Source organism: Macaca fascicularis, chromosome 7 (genome assembly GCF_037993035.2).
Source record: "Macaca fascicularis isolate 582-1 chromosome 7, T2T-MFA8v1.1".
Classification (NCBI taxonomy): Eukaryota; Metazoa; Chordata; class Mammalia; order Primates; family Cercopithecidae; genus Macaca; species Macaca fascicularis.
Genome location: NC_088381.1, coordinates 18,853,382 through 18,874,548, shown reverse-complemented (window position 1 = coordinate 18,874,548; position 21,167 = coordinate 18,853,382). Strand labels below are relative to the sequence as shown.

The window sequence follows — 21,167 nt, the reverse complement described above, 5'->3', positions numbered from 1 at the left end:
GTTAATATTGTTATGTGTGAATCTGATCCTGTCTTTATGATGTTAGCTGGTTATTTTGCTAGTTAGTTGATGCAGTTTCTTCCTAACTGGATAGTCTTTACATTTTGGCATGTCTTTGCAGTGGCTGGTACCGGTTGTTCCTTTCCATGTTTAGTGCTTCCTTCAGGAGCTCTTGTAGGGCAGGCCTGGTGGTGACAAAATCTCTCAGCATTTGCTTGCCTGTAAAGGATTTTATTTCTCCTTCACTTATGAAACTTAGTTTGGCTGGATATGAAATTCTGAGTTGAAAATTCTTTTCTTTAAGAAGGTTGAATATTGGCCCCCACTCTCTTCTGACTTTTAGAGTTTCTGCCAAGAGATTCACTGTTAGTCTGATGGGCTTCCCTTTGTGGGTAACCCGACCTTTCTCTATGGCTGCCCTTAACGTTTTTTTCTTCATTTCAACTTTGGTGAATCTGACAATTATGTGTCTTGGAGTTGCTCTTCTTGAGGATTATCTTTGTGGTGTTCTCTGTATTTCCTGAATTTGAATGTTGGCCTGCCTTGCTAGGTTGGGGAAGTTCTCCTGGATAATATTCTGCAGAGTGTTTTCCAACTTGGTTCCATTCTCCCTGTCACTTTCAGGTACAGCAATCAGACGTAGATTTGGTCTTTTCACATAGTCCCATATTTCTTGGAGGCTTTGTTTATTTCTTTTTACTCTCTTCTCTCTAAACTTCTCTTCTCGCTTCATTTCATTCATGTGATCTTCAACTACTAATACCCCTTCTTCCAGTTGATTGAATCGGTTACTGAAGCTTGTGCATTTGTCACATAGTTCTCGTGCCATGGTTTTCAGTTCTATCAGGTCATTTAAGGACTTCTCTACATTGGTTATTCTAGTCTGCCATTTGTCTAATCTTTTTTCAAGTTTTTTAGCTTCTTTGCGATGGGTTTGAACTTCCTCCTTTAGCTGGGAGAAGTTTGATAATCTGAAGCCTTCTTCTCTCAATTCATCAATGTCACTCTCTGTCCAGCTTTGTTCCGTTGCTGGAGAGGAGCTGCGTTCCTTTGGAGGGGGAGAGGCGCTCTGATTTTTAGAATTTTCAGCTTTTGTGCTCTGTTTTTTCCCCATCTTTGTGGTTTTATCTACCTTTGGTCTTTGATGATGGTGACGTACAGATGGGGTTTTGGTGTGGATGTCCTTTCTGTTTGTTAGTTTTCCTTCTAACAGTCAGGAATCTCAGCTGCAGGTCTTTTGCTGGAGGTCCACTCCAGACCCTGTTTGCCTGGGTATCAGCAGCAGAGACTGCAGAAGAGTGAATACTGCTGAACAGCAAATGTTGCTGCCTGATCATTCCTCTGGAAGCTTTGTCTCAGATGGGCACCCGGCTGTGTGAGGTGTCAGTATGCCCCTGCTGGGGGTTGCCTCCCAGTTAGGCTACTTAGGGGTCTGGGACCCACTTGAGGAGGCAGTCTATCCGTTCTCAGATCTCAAACTCCATGCTGGGAGAACCACTACTCTCTTCAAAGCTGTCAGACAAGGACATTTAAATCTGCAGAGGTTTCTGCTGCCTTTTGTTTGGCTATGCCCTGTCCCCAGAGGTGGAGTCTACAGAGGCAGGCAGGCCTCCTTGAGCTGTGGTGGGCTCCACCCAGTTTGAGCTTCCCAGACACTTTGTTTACCTACTCAAGCCTCAGCAATGGCGGGCGCCCCTCCCACAGCCTTGCTGCCGCCTTACCGTTAGATCTCAGACTGCTGTGCTAGCAATGAGGGAGGCCCTGTGTGTGTGGGACCCTCCGAGCCAGGCGCGGGATATAATCTCCTGGTGTGCTGTTTGCTAAGACCCTTGGAAAAGCGCAGTATTAGGGTGGGAGTGACCTGATTTTCCAGGTGCTGTGTGTCATGGTTTCCCTTGGCTAAGAAAGGGAATTTCCTTAGCTCTTGCGCTTCCTGGGTGAGGTGATGCCTCGCCCTGCTTCGGCTCTCGCTCAGTGGGCTGCACTCACTGTCCTGCACCCACTGTCCGACATGCCCCAGTGAGATGAACCCGGTACTTCAGTTGGAAATGCAGAAATCACCTGTCTTCTGTGTCACTCATGCTGGGAGCTGTAGCCTGGAGCTGTTCCTATTCAGCCATCTTGGTGACCCCCCTGTATTGATCTTTTATAAGGTTTTCATGGAAAAAATAATTTACATAAAACTACAGTGATGATATAGTAAAAATGAAAGCATCTGGCATAATCTTATATTCCTTTGGTAAAATAATATGAAAATATAATGGAAACCAACCAGCAAAACGGAGTTGAAATATCACTGGAAAGTGTTATGAGAACAGATGAAGGTTTTGCAGGTACTTGAAAATGCTTTAGTCCCCAAAGATTGTTTTTCACCTAGACACTGATTATTAATTTACCTTGACTCTAAGTAAAATTACATGTTAGACTTCTGAGAATAACCTTAATTAAAAGTGAGTATGTCCAACTGTACAAATTACTGTAAGCATGGGAGTTTGGCTAGTGTATTAGATCTCTGGAGCCCTGCTGCTAATCTGAGTGAGTAAATTAAGTAGCTTTCCTTCTACTTGCTCCCATAGTCTGGCTAATAAAACCACTTTCTTTGTGAGAAGGAGAGCAGGGATGAAAGTTCTGCTTCTCCCCGTTAAATAAGTCCTGACAAATCAAATGGTGGATGAAGAAAAAACAGAATGGATAAGGAAAATGGATAGACTTATCCCCAAATAACTGAATACATTAAAAGTAATGGCAAAAACCACAATTACTTTTGCACCAACCTATAACTCTGTAAATGACTGTAGTTTTGAACAGTCAAAATAAGAGGTGCACATAACAAAATTTACTACTCAAGATATGATAAAAGAATATATCAGGCGCATCTCTAAGATACCTCACTCCTTGGCTTACCTTACAGTGCTTGGCTTGCTTGTGAGGACATCAGGAACTTCAAACCTGGGTTTTAGAGGAGTCTCTTCATTAATTTTAAGCCTGAAAATGTTTCCTTCTATACCATAAATTTCAGCCAGGAGAGTAACCTGGAAACAGATTCAAGAGATTACCTTCAACAGGTTACCCAAGTGATGGCCAATTTTGCACAAATTACAATAATTAGAAAAGTATTTGTTTAAATTACAATAGGCCAAATTGGAGAACAATGGTAATTTAAAAGAAAAGCTCCCAGTTCATGTATGTATTTGCTTGGATATAGCTGTATAGCAGCAAGAAATATCTTCTATGTGTTCTGTGGCTGGTGAACACATAGTTGTCCAAACCAGGATCTTTAGAGTGAAAGGAGTCTCTATTAATAATTACACGGAAAGACAGGCATAAACTGAAACTTGCCTTGGAAGATTGGGACATGTGGCTACTGTATCTATGATAAACTACAGATATGTTAAGAATAAGACTTTGGGTGTTATAAGCAGAGTAACTAGATTCCAGCCGGATGAAAGATGAAGGTGGCAGGCTACAGAAGAGAAAAGAGTAGAAAATAAAATGATTATTGGAGTTCTCTAGTGGTGGATGAAATGAGGCTTGCTGCTCTAAAACTGGAATTGATTTGCTCACAGCTGGGAATAGACCCAGGGAACTTTTATAAGAGGCTGGGGAACGTAGGTAAAATTCTGCCTACAATGGGACACAGAAACAATGTAGAACCCTGAAGATAATACAGAACTTAAAAAATAAAACACAGAAGAAGAAGCTCTAGGAGAATAGAAATGACTGGATTCAGGTTACAAAATGAGGCACCTAGATCAGAAAAATATTTTAAGACCATGGTTTTCAACTGGTGGGCCATGCTGCACTAGTCAATTGCAATTTCTTCATGAAGTACCATGCCAAATTTTGGTTACAAATGGGTGCCTGTGCTGTTACTGTTATTATGTCTGTTAAAGGACAGCTAAACTGGGTAAGTTGTGTGACACAGCTTAGAATGGATACAATGTGGTACAAGTAAAAGATAAGAAGTATGGAGACTATCAAGCCGGCACCAAAAAGGTGATGTTACTGGAACTTTGCCTCTTGCGAATACAGGGAAGCAATCAGGGCAGTTAAACTGTAACATGATACTGAAGAGTGACCGAGTAAACAGTGCTATGGCTGTGGATCCTTTTCTAGATATTCTAAGGCAGGGTTATGATGCAATAGTGATCCATTACTGCTTGCATGTTTAATGTTCTTTTATATATTTAAGCTACTTTCAGTGTACTATCAGAATTTTCACATTTGGAAATATGTCCAAGTACAAAGTTCAAATTGTTAGATTATGTATTGTCTCACTATTTAAACATATATTTCCATTGCTCTCTCAAATTCCATTCAATTAACATTTATTTGGCATCTATTATTGCAATGATTGAACTTTTGAGGAGGCTGCAATTTGGAGCAGATAAAAGAGATGCAAAGCTAACACAGAGCATTCTGCGATGTTTTAAAGCAGAAAGGCAAGAGATTAAGGGGGTTATTAATGATGACTGTAGGGTGAGAAGTTCTGGACGTTTCTCTGGAGGAGTAGACATTTAAGCAGGGCCTTTAGGAATTAGTAAGACTTTGAGTAGGCAAAAATGGGCAAGAACATCCTAAGCAGGGGGCTTAGACAACCAATAATCAGGTTGTCTGCCTATATATGATTAACAATTTACATCTAGTTATTCACTCGAGATTGTCCCATTTTTAGTAAAATAGCTTTCTCTATAAAAAAACATAACTAATTTTTGTTTAAACCAAAGACTTATCTGTAATTCTGTTCTTGAGGCTGCAGCCCAGGGGGAAAAAAAGAGAGCAATAACCCTGTTTTCACTATAATGACTTCATGTATAAATCAGATTCATCCTCATTTTAATTTTAATTTAGCAAACTTATTTTAGCAAAAATCACTCTGAAATTTAGCAATATTTAGAGTCATTCTTTCTTTAAATTTATCTATTTATTTATTTTGAGATGGATCTTGTTCTGTTGCCCAGGTTGGAGTGCAGTGGCACAATTTTGGCTCACTGCAACCTCCACCGCCTGGGTTTAAGCAATTCTTGTGCCTCGGCCTCCTGAGTAGCTGGAATTACAGGTGCACGCCACCACACCAGGCTAATTTTTGTATTTTTAATAGAGACAGGGTTTCACCCTGTTGACCAGGCTGGCTCAAACTCCTGACCTCAAGTGATCCTCCTGCCTCAGCCTCCCAAAGTGCTGGGATTACAGATATGAGCCACCCATGCCTGGCCTTCTTTTTTTCTCATCCTTTTAATCAATGAACAGATTCATTCTTATATCTCATTATCATCAACATGGTTTTGTTGGTCCAGGCATTACTTATCTTAGACCTTAGTATGCACTTCCTCCTATGATCTAAGCTCATGTGTTTTTTTTTCTTATCAGATTTTTTTTTCTTTTAATATCACCAGACTCCCAGACGTCCAATAAGTAAAGCCTCTTGGGTTAAAGACAGTAGGGAATGGCTCAGTGTCCCACCTTAGGGTCCCCTGCCTTCCCAGTATTGAGTCCTAAGGCACCTCTGTCAAAACCTCAGGGCTCTGTGGATGACACTTCAAAAGCCACTTCCCTGAGGCTTAACTGCCAGTTCTTTCCCAATCCTTCCACCACATCCTTGCTCTTTCAAAACGTCTGGACATGACTGTTATTATATTCTTCTACCTAAAATAGTAAACATTTGTAGATACTCCTTTCCTATTTGCTGGGACCTGCTGGATATTTATAAATGTAAATAATATACAAATAAACTACCAAATCTCTTCCTCTTGTTAGTGATGATTGGAAATGACAATGAAAAAATACATTAAGAAGTTACAGATGTTGGACTGCTTAAATTGAGAATTTAGTATGAATCCTTAGATAGTATAAGTAGTTACACACAATTCCAGCCAGATCAATTTATGTAAAATAATAATTTTAAATGGATAGTTACAATGAGGTGAGAAAGCATGGGTTTTGCTCCCTTAGAAATATTTAAGATGTGCCAGTGGGTGCTGCATGCATATAGCCCAAGCTGCTCAGTGGGGCTGAGGCAAGAGGATTGCTTAAGCCTAGCAGTTTGAGGTTACAGTGTGCCTTAACTGCACCTGTGAGTAACCACTGCACTCCACCCTGAAAAACACAGTGAGACCCCATCTCTTAAAAAAATTTAAGATGTGTTAATGTCCAATTACACAGAGAAGCTGAGATACATCCTCAGAGAAAAGAATACATTTTGGAGGTTCATTTTAATACTACAAGCCTCTACTCAGTTTTTCATATATCTTTACTTAGAAGCCCACCTCTCAGTCTGGGAAAAAGAGTATTAATTCTCTTTTCCTGTCTTATTTCTCTCTTACTAAATAAAAACAATTAAAACTTGGTGGTTTGTTATCCACGAATCTAGTTTTTTTATGGCCATATAAGCAAAAATATCAGATATTTTGTGAACATCATGGTGGTAGAAATAGCTTTGTCTATGTCTTCAAGCATAGGGTTGATCACAATTACATTAAAACAAAAACTTTTCATTCACCCAGAACTGGGAATCACAATTAGTAAAGACCGTAACAGAGTTAACAGAACAGCCCTAGAACACATATTTAAATTTGAAGTGGGTGTTAAGTAGGAAAATTATGACTCCATCAACTCCTCCTTGGTAGGTTGATCTTGCTTTTCCTAAGGCACCAGGACTCTTCACTATTACATAAAGAACTGTTAACCTAAAAGACCTAGAACAGTGAGCGACCACCTCTACCAGCTGTGATCAAGACCTCCCGGGATCCAGAGAATGGTCTAATAGTTCATCAAATTGCTGTAGGGCACTAATCGTCCCTTCCACAGTGGCAGCCAGTTGGTTTATTGCAAGCACTGATTTTCTATGAAGAATACTGGCAACCTCACGCTGGGTACTGGCCTGTTCCCCAAGGACAATTAGCCTGTCCAGGTGTGCTTCTGATTGTCTGGCCAGTTCCCAAATTAGCTGCCTCTTCCTGGCCATTTCTGCAGACACAGTACTAGCTAACAAGTGGCAGTCGTGCCTCATCTGCTGAGAAGGTGGCTGGTTGGGCAAAGCCTCATTTTCATTAGGCTCAGATGAAGAGGCAAGGGGTAACTTCACAGAGATGCTCGGAGATATTCCTGCATCCTTGGAGAGGCTGCTGGAAGTGCTGTCTCTGGTGAAACCTTGAAAACTGGCTGCAAAAGAAAATAAACATGTTGCCAAATGGTCACCTATATCATCAGAAATCATCATAATTAGCAATATAAAGTGGATTCCTCCAGACATCCTTGCTAGCAATGCTTTTTAAGCTAGACTCACAAGACAGCATACATTTTCCTTTGCCTAGATCACAAGACTAGATGTCTCTTTCTCAATCCAAACCAAATTTTCACTGAAGATAGAAAACTGAGAGTAGTAGGAAAAAAAAGAAAACAACTGAGTTCTACAAAAGCAGTCAACACTTTCCTGATCACTTTCTTTTTATTTTCTGGAAGCTTCTTTGCTAAATATCTACCTGATTATTCTGTCATCAGGAATAAGCACAACACTATATTAGGACCCCATGTGAGAAAACTTACGCATGTGAACCTGCAACCAGTTTTTCTCCAAAGCCTGGATGTTCTGACCTTGTGACAACACACAGGTCAACATTCCAGCTTGTTTTGTAACAGATAAATGTCCTAGGAACATCACGTTTGCTATGGACTGGTGTCTTCCCAAAATTTGCTATTAAAGCCCCAACCTACAATATGATGGTATACAGAGATGAAGCCCTTGGGAGGTAATTAGGTTTAGATGAGGTCACGAGGTTGAGGAAGTCCTCAGGAATGGATTAGTGCCCTCATAAGAAAAGACCAGAGCTGGGCGCAGTGGCTCACGCCTGTAATCCCAGCACTTTGGGAGGCCGAGACGGGCGGATCACGAGGTCAGGAGATCAAGACCATCCTGGCTAACACGGTGAAACCCCGTCTCTACTAAAAAATACAAAAAACTAGCCGGGCGAGGTGGCAGGTGCCTGTAGTCCAGCTATTTGGGAGGCTGAGGCAGGAGAATGGCGTGAACCCGGGAGGCGGAGCTTGCAGTGAACTGAGATTGCGCCACTGCACTCCAGCCTGAGCGACAGAGCAAGACTCCGTCTCAAAAAAAAAAAAAAAGAAAAAAGAAAAGACCAGAGAGCTTGTGTACACACTCTCTCTCCACTATGTGAGGGCACAAGAAGGGAGCCATCTACAAAGCAAGAAGAGAGCCCTCACCAGACAGTGAAGCTGCTGGCACTTTGATCTTGGAATTTACAGCCTTCAAAACTGCAAGAAATAAACATCTGTTGTTTAAGTTGCCCAGCCTGTGGTATTTAGTTATGGCAGCCTAACACAATGTTGAATGAAGCTTGGTTCTGCTTCCTGATTGTTTATTAAGGAGCAGATTGGGGAAGGGAATTGAGAGGGAGAAATTCAACAATTAACAAATCTTGACAACTCTAAAGTTACTGCTTTAAGGGTTTTAAAGGTGTAGGGGCAGGCAGGCACCAAGAGTGTTGGATTTGTCAGAATCCGCCTGATCAGTGCAATTTGAGAACTGCAGCTGTGAGCTGAATACGATCCTCTTAGACTCTGGGCTGTCCCTCTCAACCTGAAATAAAAAGCTATCATTCTGAATAAATGGATGTATCCAGCTTATTTTAAAACTTCAGATCATACGCATACCATATCTTAACGTGCAATCTCCTTGAAACACCCATCTCATCCCAGAAACCACTTTTAACAGAAGTTCTTTGTTATTCTTAAAACAAAATTTTTTTTGGAGACAGAGTCTCACTGTGTTGCCCAGGCTGCAGTGCAGTGGCATAATCTTGGCTCAATACAACCTCTGACTCCCAGGTTCAAGCAATTCTCCTGCCTCAGCCTCCCGAGTAGCTGGGACTACAGGCATGTGCCACCATATCCAGCTAATTTTTGTATTTTTGTTTTTTTTTGTGTGTGTGTGAGAAGTGATTCTCCTGCCTCAGTCTCCTGAGTAGCTGGGACTATGGGCACACGCCACCATGCCTGGCTAAGTTTTGTATTTTTTAGTAGAGATGGGTCTTACCATGTTGGTCAGGCTGGTCTTGAACTCCTGACCTCGTGATCTGCCCACCCTGGCCTTCCACAGTGCTGGGATCACAGGTGTGAGCCACTGCACTTGGCCTAATTTTTTCTTTTTTCCATGCTGTCTTTGCCATATTTTAGGTCAACTTCTTTTGGACAGTGTCTCACTGTGTTACCCAGGCTGCAGTGCAGTGGCACAATCTTGGCTCACTGCAACCTCTGCCTCCCAGGGTCAAGCAATTCTCATGTCTCAGCCTTTGGAGTAGCTGAGATTACAGGCATGCATCACCATGCCTGGCTAATTTGTGTATTTTTAGTAGAGACGGGGTTTTGCCACGTTGGCCATAGCTGGTCTTGAACTCCTGGCCTCAAGCAATCTGCCTGCTTTGGCCTCCCAAAGTGCTGAGATTATAGGTGTGAGACACCACACCTGGTGTAAAAGAGGCTCTTTCACTATGCAATGAGTTGCATACAAGATGCAGGCAACATTAGCGATCACCATCACCGCTGTTGTCCCTAACAGACTGACAGAGGGCATGAAACCTTATGTACCTACTAGTCATCTCAACACCACATGACAAGGAGGACATTAAAATGGAGTTCAGTGCAGAATTTCAGGGTGATCTCCCGAAATATATATTTGCATACATTTGCCTGAGATCAGTGCATGCAGATTCCTCATGTGGTTCCAAAATTTCTAATACCTGAGCATGGAGTCTGTTCCAAGAGGTCCTCAAAGTTCTCAGTCTTGGGAGCTACGTTGCTGATGTCCCAGGTAATTTGTCCTTGTTTATCAGGCTCCTCAGCTTCCTTTTGAGCCAGGTGCTGTCTTGTGCTGAGATCCTGTGGCTCCTCCTGGACTGTGGTTTCTCTGCCTTTGAAGGCATCCAGAGTTGCTGGGCTCTGGTCCCGGCACCTGACCTGAACAGCATTGTCCCTCACTTTTTCAGGATCCAAAAAGAGAAACTGATCTACAGTAATGTAAAATGGCATATGTGGGTGTCCACTGCAAACTGGTATCACGCTGTGTTGAGAATTTTCATTTTGGCTCACCACTGATATTCAGGGTGATTTTGCCTCATTTACTTTACCTCAGCATGTCTTCATGACCAGGTGCTCAACATACTAAGCATCCTCAAGGATGGATAGGGATTCTTGCTCTGACTATGGACAGCTACAACTCTCTCAAGTTAGACACAATGGAAACAGGAAAGAGAATGAGACAATGACAAGAAAAATGCAACAGGAAATTCTTGACATCTGGTTAAGGCCTAAAGACTCCTGGAAGGCCTCTGGTGGACTTGATGCATTTCCTGGAGCCGATTGCTTCTGCTGACCCTGAATAGAGTGGTTTGGCCGGGTGTCAGGCTATTAGACCACACGCAAACAGTGGTTGGCTCTCCAAGACGGAAATTACTGCGGTCCCATTTTTTTCCCCCCATGAACGGCTATCAAACTAGCCTACAAAAGGATATATAAACAACATGTATAAATAAGAACATAAAGGGAGACCTGAATCAGCATTAGATGACCTATGGCTTTGGGGGTTCCATAAGCTGAGAACTCGAATGTATCAAAGATACTAGGCAAGGAGGAAAATTACTCCAGAAAGATGGGTGGTGTAAGAATTAGCACTAGGTTTTGGAGAAAGGCTAACTGCCCCATCTGTGCAGCTAAGAGAGATGGGCTACATGTACTGCCATAACAACTATGTTGTAGAAGTTGAGGACAGGGGATGGGGATAGAGAACACAAAACTATTGATATGATTCTAGCTCATATTTTGAATTTGGGCAAGAAAGTTATGAAAGAAGACTCCATATGACTAAAATCTCTAAAACTCCATAATGAAGGTAGTTTTCCTCACTGTACAATTGTTCTTTCTGTTTGGAAATAAAGTTTGGACCCATTTCTAAATTAAAGGCCTTACAATTATTATGGAGAACCCACTAACGTCAGCAGAGCGCTGCAGGGCAGGAACTACGGTAGTCACATGGTTCACAGCTTTGCCATGAACATCAGCTTCCCAGAACCAGGACTTGTTAGTGAGTTGGTGCAGTTATTATCCAAGCAGTTAGGGGACCCACACCTAATGGCCTTAACTGTCTTTCAGTGATATGAATTACCAGTTAAGTCAGATAGGTCTCAGAGGACTTAGAAACCTAGGATGCCTTTAGAATGCAGGGCAGATCTCAAAGTGAGGGTCAGGTTGAGGGCATCAGGTAGTAGTGAACAGTCACACGTCCTAGCACAGTCCATAGTGCTTCCTCTATGACTGGCCCATCTAAAGTAACATGACAACTTCATGGGTGAGAGAAAGCACTTAAGATATACTTCCCTAACCCTCTCACTAGGCAAAAACTATAGTAACCTCTAGTGAAGCAGCTCAGGTAAGGGAACACTTGTTACTTGGGTTTTCAACTGCATAGTCCTTTTGCCTGTCCCCTGTTCCCCCTGGCCCACCTGCATTTTGAGGTTTGGACATACCCTAAATTTGTACCTTGCTCAGGCTACACATGCAACTGGGCATTGTGTAATAGTGTTAGAAAGCACATGGGTGATAGCGTCTGACAGATGTAGGAGAAAATTTTGGTTACTAAATGTGAGACTCTGGGCAAGGGATTTTCTAGACTTCATTTTCCTTATCTGAAAACTGGGAAAATATAATGTACCTCTTAGATGTGTTATGAAGACTAATAAAAAGGAAATAACATTTGTAAGACATTTAGGAAAACATCTGATACACAGGCAATCTACATACTGATACTAATATAACTATTACAGTATTATTACTAGAGATATGAAAAGATGACACTCATTTTTTCTTTCTTTTTTGAGGGAGGGTCTCGCTGTGTCACCCAGGCTGAAGTGCAGCAGCACTCTCATGGCTCACTGCAGCCTCTACCTCCCAGGCTCAAGAGATCCTCTCATCTCAGCTTCCTGAGTAGCTGGGACTACAGACATGCACGACTGTGCCTGGCTAATTTTTTGTACTTTTTGTAGAGATGGGTTTTCGCCATGTTACCCAGGCTGGTCTTGAACTCCTGGGCTCAAGCAATCTGCCCGCCTCTGCCTCCCAGAATGCTGGGATTACAGGCATGAGCCACTAATCACTAAAAGGCCAATATTCCTTTTCTAATGAGGTTTATTTTTGAAGCTACATAGCTTCAATTGGCTTTTGTGGAAATTTACTTCATTCAGCCCCAATAAATACAGAAATAAATTATTCTCTGTAGAAAATACTTCCATCTCACCTTACTTGCTTCATTGATGATTTGGAACCTGGTGCTGTCTTCATCTGTTGTGACTGAGTCCAGTAATGCCTGATAGGCGGACTTCTTGGAAAGCCACTGTTTCTGACGCCTATAGATAAGGAGTATGCAGATGCTTGATAATTATTTGTGATTGCCAGTATCAACAGACTATATTATCATGTGGAAGTCATTAAAATTCACTATGATATTCAGGGAATTTCAGGGCACAAACAGCATTAGTACTATAATAAAGTGCTAATCAAGAACTTTATTATTAGAGTGCTAATGAGTATTAGTAAGAACACTAATAAAATTGATTAATATAATACTGCTCAAAGGATGACATCTTGTCTCCTTTCTTGAGATGGTGGGATAATTTTCATAGATGACATTTGTGAGCTTGTTAATTTCCCTCCCTCTTTCCATAAAATGGACTTTAATAGTAACTAAATAATTTCTAGTGGAAATTCAATAGAATCTAGTCGTTTAACAAGGTTACCAGGCATTCACTGTACACTTCCCTCTAGATACCTGTTCAGAATTAAAATAATACGCTTTTCTTCCTATTGAACAGAGAGTGAATACGTTAGAAAGCTATACTGTATAATACAATTTTTGATAATTTCAGTTTCAAGATCACATACTTTTTTTTAAAATGAAGATTCAGCCGGGTGTGGTGGCTCATGCCTATAATCCCAGTACTTTGGGAGGCTGAGGTGGGTGGATCATCTGAGGTCAGGAGTTCAAGACCAGCCTGACCAACATGGTGACACCCCCTCTCTACTAAAAATACAAAAAATTAGCCAGGCGTGGTGGCGCATGTCTGTAATCCCAGCTACTCGGGAGGCTGAGGCAGGAGAATCACTTGAACCCAGGTGGTGGAGGTTGCAGTGGGCAGTGATTGTGCCACTGCACTCCAGCCTGGGCAACAAGAGTGAAACTCCATCTCAAAGAAAAAAAAAAAGATTGCCTGTTTCTCCAGAGCTACAAAAAATATGCCTTCAAAATCTTCATTTTATTTTATTTATTTATTTTTTGAGGTATGCGCCACCATGTCTGGCTAATTTTGTATTTTTAGTAGAGACGGGGTTTCTCCATGTTGGTCAGGCTGGTCTCGAACTCCCGACCTCAGGTGATCTGCCTGCCTTGGCCTCCCAAAGTGCTGGGATTACAGGTGTGAGCCACCTCGCCCGACCAGGCAATCTTATATAATGGTGGTAGGAGTACAAATTCCTATGGAGGGAAATTTGGCAATACTTAACACATTTCAAATGCCTTTACTCTTTGACCCAGTAATCCTACTCCTAGAAATGTATCCTATAAATACACATGCATGCGTAGAAAATGACCTATGTATAGTTCTTCATTGTGGTAGTGCTAATTTAGCAAAAGATTAAAAGCAACCCAAGGGTCTAGCAATAAGAGACAGACTGAATACATTATATTAATAGTATATCTACTCCATGGAATATTATGCAGCTGTAAAAAGGGGAAGCAATCTCCATGCACTCATATGAATTCCTTCTCAGAACAAACTATAAAACAGGAAAAAAAAAACCTATTTGGTATAAGAAAGGGGTGATAACAAAAGAGAAAGGGAATAATATAAAAATACATGTATTTACAAAAAGAAATACTAGAAGGATAAATAAGAAATGATGAAATTTGGTTATTTGGGACAATATGAGGAATGGGTAGAATGGGACAGGAGTGGAAGTAACATTTTTCAATGTATACCTCTTCATATTATTTTTGAACCATGTAAAAGTGTATCTATTCAAAGCATCAAAATTTAAAAACTAGTTTAAAAATATTTTGGCTTTTAAAATAAAATAGCTGTTTACTGAAAAATTTAAATACTTCAGGAGTAAATGTATAAAGTTAAAGTGAGTCTCCTGTCTGGCGATTTCTTTAATTATTAAATTATCCTTTCCTTGGAAAGTCTATCAGTTCTCAAAAATTTAATAAGTATCAATTTTGAAATTACTGTCAAGAAATGTTTTGATCTAGTTACTATATTTATCTTCCTTACCTGTAAAATGCGATCTTGTTGCAGTCTCTGAAAATGTTTTTATCCACAGCTTCATCTTCAACGCTAAATAAAAAGACATTTTGAGAAATTTATTTTACACAGGGCTTGTGAGTCCAATTTTTGTACCTTCTCTAACTACAGTATGAACATGCAAAATAAACCTTTGGAGTCTATTCTGCAATGCAAAATTGTGTCACGGCCATAGTATAACATAATAGCACATTATGCTGCAGAACAATAGCCTTTTGTAAATCCTCTGAGGTAAACAACAAAAGATCAGGTTCTGGGATTACTCCGAAAGTAATGGGAAAAGATCACTGTCACTTAAGAGGACATATTCTTTGGAAATAATGACTGAAGGTTATGACTGCAAAAGTAAAATCTGAAGGAGCAAAACCAAAACAGCATGCCAAAACGAACAAACCAAAACCAACAAACCAGACAAACTAACAACCATAACCCACCCACAGATTTATTCAACAAAATATTTTCAGAACATTCTTCCTGGGTGCTGGGCTCTGAGGAAGATATGGACTGTGTTCAAACTGTCAGTAAGGGTTTTACCAACAATCACAATACAAGCTGACAAATGCTTTAATAGAGGTGCAAGGTGCTACAATAAGAACAGAACAGACATAGAAGGGGAATTTCTTGCTTTTTAAGATGAGGTGACAATCTAGGGGCCATGTTTTTTTTTTTTTTTGAGACGGAGTCTCGCTCTGTCGCCCAGGCTGGAGTGCAGTGGCGCGATCTCGGCTCACTGCAAGCTCCGCCTCCCGGGTTCACGCCATTCTCCTGCCTCAGCCTCCCGAGTAGCTGGGACTACAGGCGCCCACAACCGCGCCCGGCTAATTTTTTGTATTTTTAGTAGAGACGGGGTTTCACCGTGGTCTTGATCTCCTGACCTTGTGATCCGCCCGCCTCGGCCTCCCAAAGTGCTGGGATTACAGGCGTGAGCCACCGTGCCCGGCCTAGGGGCCATGTTTTTTAAAACCAAGTTTCCAGAAGAGCTCTCTCTGGAATAAAACATGAATGAGATGTATGTGTATACTGCAGTTTGAGTATATGTATTTAAACTAGCCTCCATCTGATTAAAACAACTACAGATTATAATGAGAAGAAAAAATAACACTGGCTTTCATGCACCGGTGTGGCTGAATGCATCTGTAGTCAGCATGTCCATGATTACGTAGAAAGCTATGACTGAACACAAATGTCCAAATATTATGAAAACAAGCCCAGGCATATATACTCGGCCATACTAAAAAACTGTTTGTCCTCCACTGAACTCAGTCTTTGTCTGTTTATTTTATTTTATTTTTATTTTTATTTTTTTTTGAGACGGAGTCTCGCTCTGTCGCCCAGGCTGGAGTGCAGTGGCCGGATCTCGGCTCACTGCAAGCTCCGCCTCCCGGGTTCACGCCATTCTCCTGCCTCAGCCTCCCGAGTAGCTGGGACTACAGGCGCCCGCCACCTCGCCCAGCTAGTTTTTTGTATTTTTTAGTAGAGACGGGGTTTCACCGTGTTAGCCAGGATAGTCTCGATCTCCTGACCTCGTGATCCACCCGTCTCGGCCTCCCAAAGTGCTGGGATTACAGGCTTGAGCCACCGCGCCCGGCCCTCTGTCTATTTTAATTTATTAAAAATTTTTTTTTGAGACAGGATCTCGCTCTGCTGCCTTGGTTGGAGTGAAGTGGCACGATCTTGGCTCGCTGCAACCACCGCCTCCTGGGCTCAGGCTATCCTCCTGCCGCAGCCTCTTGAGTAGCTGAGACTACAGGCCCACATCACCATGTCTGGCTAACTTTAAAATTTTTTGTAGAGACAGGGATTCACCATGTTGCCCAGACTGGTCTTGAACTCCTGGGTTCAAGCAATCTGCCCACCTACAGGCCTCCCAAAGTGCTGGGATTACAGGCATGAGCGACCCGGCCCAGTTTATTTTAATCAAGTGTACAAAGATTGGAGAATCTTTTGTTTCCTTTTTACAGCTTTGAAGAATTAACTCTGGGATGACATAGGAAGGGAGTGGTTGAACTTGGAAAGCAACATGCCTGAAATTCATGTGTTAGAGTTCTGATTGCAACTTTTCCACTGTCAATGTTATTTAACCATCCCTTTTTTTGGAGACAGGGTCTCACTTTGTTGCCCAAGCAGTGGCAAGATCACAGCTCACTGCAGCCTCCAAATCCATCCCCCCACTGGTCTCCCAAGTAGCTGGGACTCCAAGGGGGCGGGGAGGGGGTCTGGAACTCCTGGACTCAAGCGATCCTCCCACCTTGGCCTCCCAAAGTGCTGTGGGATTACCTGCTTAAGCCACTGCACCCGGCCTATTTAACCATCCTGAAAGTATTTTACAAGATGCTATTAATATCAACTAACTCCCCGCGAATTGAGAGAAAAGATAAAGATGAGCAAATACCAAATACGCAAATAAGAAGCGCAATTAAAAAAAAATCAATGAAATCTTCAAAGCCAAAATGTTTTCAGGTACTTTCAGGTACTATTCCCTGTTTCTAGGGACCCTGGGGTCACTTGCTACAGAAGCACTTGGCCTTTACCTTATTTCCTCTTTCTCAGCTGCTTCCATGGCTTCTCTGTCACTCCGACCAGCTCCCAGCTCTCAGGACAAGGGCCCTGGGCGATCTTTTAAAAAAGACGATTGGATGTCTTTCTAAAATTACAACCAGCACTTCACCGTCAAGTTTCTGGAAAGGGAGTTCCCTCCAGATCCTCATGGAGTGACAAATCTTGACTCTTGCTCCTGGAATTTTTCAGGCCCAAACTAGCGTTTCTGCAATGATTTATTTGGCAAATTTGTCTTGATTATGGGTGGCTGAGGAGGAACATGCTTTTGTTAGGAACCGAAACTGGGCGGCGGTGAGGGCGTGTACGCAATGAGTCCTAGAGGGTAAAAATCAAGAGCGTGTGAACCGGGAAATGCCGAGACGGCCTCCCTGACTGGGACGAAGCATCTGCAGATCTACCTCAGTGGCGGGGTCACGCCACAGATTTTGAAAACTGACCCTCTCTGTCTCCGTTTTCGGTTAAGAGTGGGAAGTGCCGGCCGGGTCTTTGCTGGAGGTTAGGTCTCCGGCCAGATTCTACTGCAGCATCGTACTCTTCAGGGCTAGAAGGGGCCTTTGAAGGTTGTTACACTACCCAGTCTAGGAATCGCGTGTACTCCACCACCGCCGAATTCCAGCCTTTGCTTAAATACCACCCAAACCAGAGAACTCACTAGTAGACGCCAATTGGGCAGCCAGACTTAGGGCTATTCCAGACTTTCTGGCCCCAATGTCTGACACTGACTTATAAGGTATGAGGGGCTGGGGCGAGCGGAAGAAGTAAAGAGCCAAATCCTGCACGGGGTGCCTGCCTGGTCCCAAAACCTTTAAGGGCTGGGAGAGAGAAAAGACTCAGGCCGGGCTGGCATGTAGCGATCTCCCTAACCCAGCTGACCAGGTTCCAACAGATTGACGCTTGCGCAGTAGGTCCAAAGTCTCAAGGCGCAACGATGACTGTCTGAGGGAGGGGCCGCTACGTCGCACAGCAAACAAGCCCCGCGACGTTTCCAGGACCCGGATAATCCCACCCCCAGAGGAGAGCCGGAAGAAGGCGGGACGAACCGGAAGAGGGTGAAATGCTTTCGGTAGTCACTCCACGGCTGTGAAGATGGCGGCGGCTGCGTGGCTTCAGGTGTTACCTGTCGTTGTTCTGCTTCTGGGAGCTCAGCCGTCACCACTGTCGCTTTTCAGTGTGGGACCGGCACCCGTAGCTGCTGCCGACCGGTCCAAATGGCACATTCCAATACCGTCGGTGAGTATTCACTAGCGTCTGAACCTAGAGGAGCAAGAGGTGGGGCTACGGCGGCCCAAGGGGTCCATGAAGGTTCCGCAAAAGTCTCTTCAAAAGGGGTGGGGTTGCCGGGATGGTCTGTGTGGCTGGCCAACTGGGACCCACCTCCCCCTGGAGGGGAAAGCCGCGCACTGATTAGGCTAGCGGGAATGTCAGGGCCACTTCAGCAACAGACAGGAGTGGTGGAGCGGCTTCTCATCAGAAAAACAGAACTTTCAGTGCCTGACTTGAGATGTAAACTTGATGTACAAACGGAGAGTTGTTTATGTTTCAGATTATGTTTCACAGAATCCAGTGCCCCCGGGTTGGATAAGAAAGATATGTAAATAGAGTCTTCATTTCTTTCTTTCTTTTTTTTCCTCTGCACTTTTTGGTCCCTGAGTAATCCTGCTTACGAGATGGTTCGACTTCGCTTCAACTTTGAAATGGCTATTCTAAGCTTTACTGTGTAACTAGAAAGCATAGAGATTTTTAAAATGTGTTTTAACATGAGAGTGGTTAAAATGAAAGAAATAGTACTTAAAATTTAATGTGGTAAGGCTAATCTTTCATTTGGATAATTAACTACATGGGTTGACCCTTTCTGCCCCTTACCCATTTTAAACCTTATTTCAGTAACAGGTATAGTCCTGTGAGCAGACAAAAACCAGATGCAGGGAGGAAGTGCTGAAAAGCATTAGCCCCGTTAAACCTCTGTTGGCCTTTTTGTTTCATTCTGCACTGCTCACTGATTGTAATGTCCAAATCTTGTTTGGACTTTTGTATATGGCAAACGTTATACCTTTTGTTCAATGGTGAAGATTTTCAGGTGTTCAGTTAGGTGTTTGCTTGTTACTAAAGTGATTAATACTTAAGTCTTTAGGTTTGAAAATAAAACTCTGGTTATCTGCACACAGAATAGTTCATTTGAAAAAATGATTGGTTATTCTGAGCAGTGATTGGTGAGTAAAGGGAATGAACTGATTAAGGGGTACATTCCATAAAGATTTTAAGTTAAGTTGGAATTTCTAGCAGCCTTAGATAGTTATATGATGCTTTGGTAATTGAAGCCATCTGAGGCTAATTATCTTTGCTTTATCTTTTCAGGGGAAAAATTATTTTAGTTTTGGAAAGATCCTCTTCAGAAATACCACTATCTTCCTGAAGTGTGAGTTTTTGAATTCCATGAAGTTTTAATTTGAATTTTTAAAATTCATAGGTAATGTTTTAAATTACCTATTTTTAAAGTTCTGAAATCTAATAGTCTGGCATTATCTAGGTATAAATGTTTTTAGGATTACTAAGGTCCTTTCACTGAATCATCTTCAAAGTACTCGTGTGAACTTTATTTTCTTCTTTTGTTTTTTTGGCGTTTACATTGCGTGTATACACTATGTATACATTATATATTAACATATAATGTATATATTAATACATGTGTTATATATACTACATTGAATATTCAGTCACATCTCAGTCGAATTACATTTACGGTTGATATGTTCTGAGAAAAGCATCCTTAGGTGATTTTGTCATTATGCAAACATCATAGAGTATACTTAAAACTGGATGGCATACTTAAAACTGGATGGCACTACACGCCTAGTCTGTATGGAACAGCCTATTGCTCCTAGGCTATAAGCCTGTATAACATGTTATTGTCTGAATAACATAGGTGGTTGTGACACAATGGTAAGTTTTTGTGTATCTCAACATAGGAAAGTAGAGTACAAATACGATATTACAGTGGGACCCCCGTTGTATATGTAGTCTTTCATTTACTGAAATGTTACATAGTGCATGACTGTGGTTATGTTGGGGTTGATTCCTTGCATGGTGGTTTTAATCTGTTTTGTGTAGATTAAAGAGGTTTTACTCTTGTGTGCTTGTTAAATGTTTACTGAAAACATGACCTAGGTTTGTCAGGCCATTGGCTGTGAAGGAATATATTAAGTAGATCTTTTATTTACAAAAGGAGTATTTTACTGCCTTGGAAGAGGAAGCTCAGATATGATCAAGAAATACGGACAATGCAGAACAAAACTAGTTTGTCTAGTGGAAAAATGACTGTGTCTGAATCTAAAGTATCCCATTGTGTGTTAAATAAAGGTTCCTTTTAGTTCTGAAACTGGCTTTAATTTAGCAAATAATTGATTGTGGGCAGCTTTATTTCTAGATGAGGGATAAAAATCCTGATGATAGATGTGTGATTCTATGCATACTGTCTTCACGGAAGTACAAAATTGTAAGTCATAGTTGGATGATTTTATTCTTTTCAATTGTTTAATAAGTAACTATTACTTATTGCATAGACTGCGGGGAAGTGATAGAAAAATGTTCTTCCCTCATCGAGCTTACATTCTAGTGGGAGTGAAAGCAGCAGGTAGAATTTCTCTGAAGAGTATATGCTCTGTCCATGAATATATAATCAGTCTCCTGACCAATGACTTACATTTGATTTAGATCAAATCTACTCTGACACTGGCCTTGTGAGATTGGTTTACTAGGTAACCTAATAACCCTTGTCTTTTGGAATAGTCTGACAGCCTGTTTGCTGTTCTATTCTTTTATTAGGTCCAGTCTTTTTTTCACTTGTAGTTTGATCTAGTGGTGTTTTGCCAAGTTAAACCAACTGCATTTTTTTTTTTTTTTAAGATGGTGTCTCGCTCTGTCACCCAGACTGGAGTGCAGTGGCGTGATCTTGGCTCACTGCAACCTCTGCCTCCCAGGTTCACGTGATTCTCCTGCCTCGGCCTCCTGAGTAACTGGGATTACAGGCATGAGTCTCTATGCCTGGCCCCAACTACATATTTTGAAGTGTTTATATTTCATTGTTTTTGGAGGATTTGAGGCACTTTATTTTTCGTTGTTGTTTTTTGAGACGGAGTTTCACTGTGACGCCCAGGATGGAATGCAATGGCGCGATCTCTGCTCACTGTAACCTCTGCTTCCCGGGTTCAAGCGATTCTCCTGCCCCAGCCTCCCGAGTACCTG

The 21,167-nt window shown here is 41.9% G+C and overlaps 2 protein-coding genes across 25 annotated transcripts in view; one reads left to right on the top strand and one right to left on the bottom strand.

Moving 5' to 3' along the window:
* GANC (glucosidase alpha, neutral C) overlaps positions 1-18,175 on the bottom strand; it is a 98,074-nt gene extending 79,899 nt beyond the window's left edge. For 6 of the 16 annotated variants that reach the window (XM_045397206.3, XM_065547293.2, XM_045397208.3 and 3 more), the window contains exons 1-4: positions 16,898-17,817; positions 14,337-14,399; positions 12,305-12,413; positions 2,905-3,032 (exon numbers count right to left, since the gene is read on the bottom strand). In XM_045397206.3, coding sequence (XP_045253141.2) covers positions 2,905-3,032; positions 12,305-12,413; positions 14,337-14,399; positions 16,898-16,926 — 329 coding nt within the window. In that variant the 5' untranslated portion in view covers positions 16,927-17,817. Of the gene's footprint in view, positions 1-2,904; positions 3,033-6,350; positions 7,162-9,755; positions 9,973-12,304; positions 12,414-14,336; positions 14,400-16,897; positions 17,818-17,965 lie in introns of those variants that run through there. The other 10 variants (XM_045397205.3, XM_073995604.1, XM_045397211.2 and 7 more) reach the window with 9 other exon arrangements.
* Positions 17,977-21,167, top strand: part of TMEM87A (transmembrane protein 87A) — a 62,551-nt gene continuing 59,360 nt past the window's right edge. For 6 of the 9 annotated variants that reach the window (XM_073995612.1, XM_073995611.1, XM_065547297.1 and 3 more), the window contains exons 1-2: positions 17,977-18,155; positions 19,281-19,341. In XM_073995612.1, coding sequence (XP_073851713.1) covers positions 18,012-18,155; positions 19,281-19,341 — 205 coding nt within the window. In that variant the 5' untranslated portion in view covers positions 17,977-18,011. Of the gene's footprint in view, positions 18,156-19,280; positions 19,393-21,167 lie in introns of those variants that run through there. The other 3 variants (XM_073995610.1, XM_073995614.1, XM_065547299.1) reach the window with 3 other exon arrangements.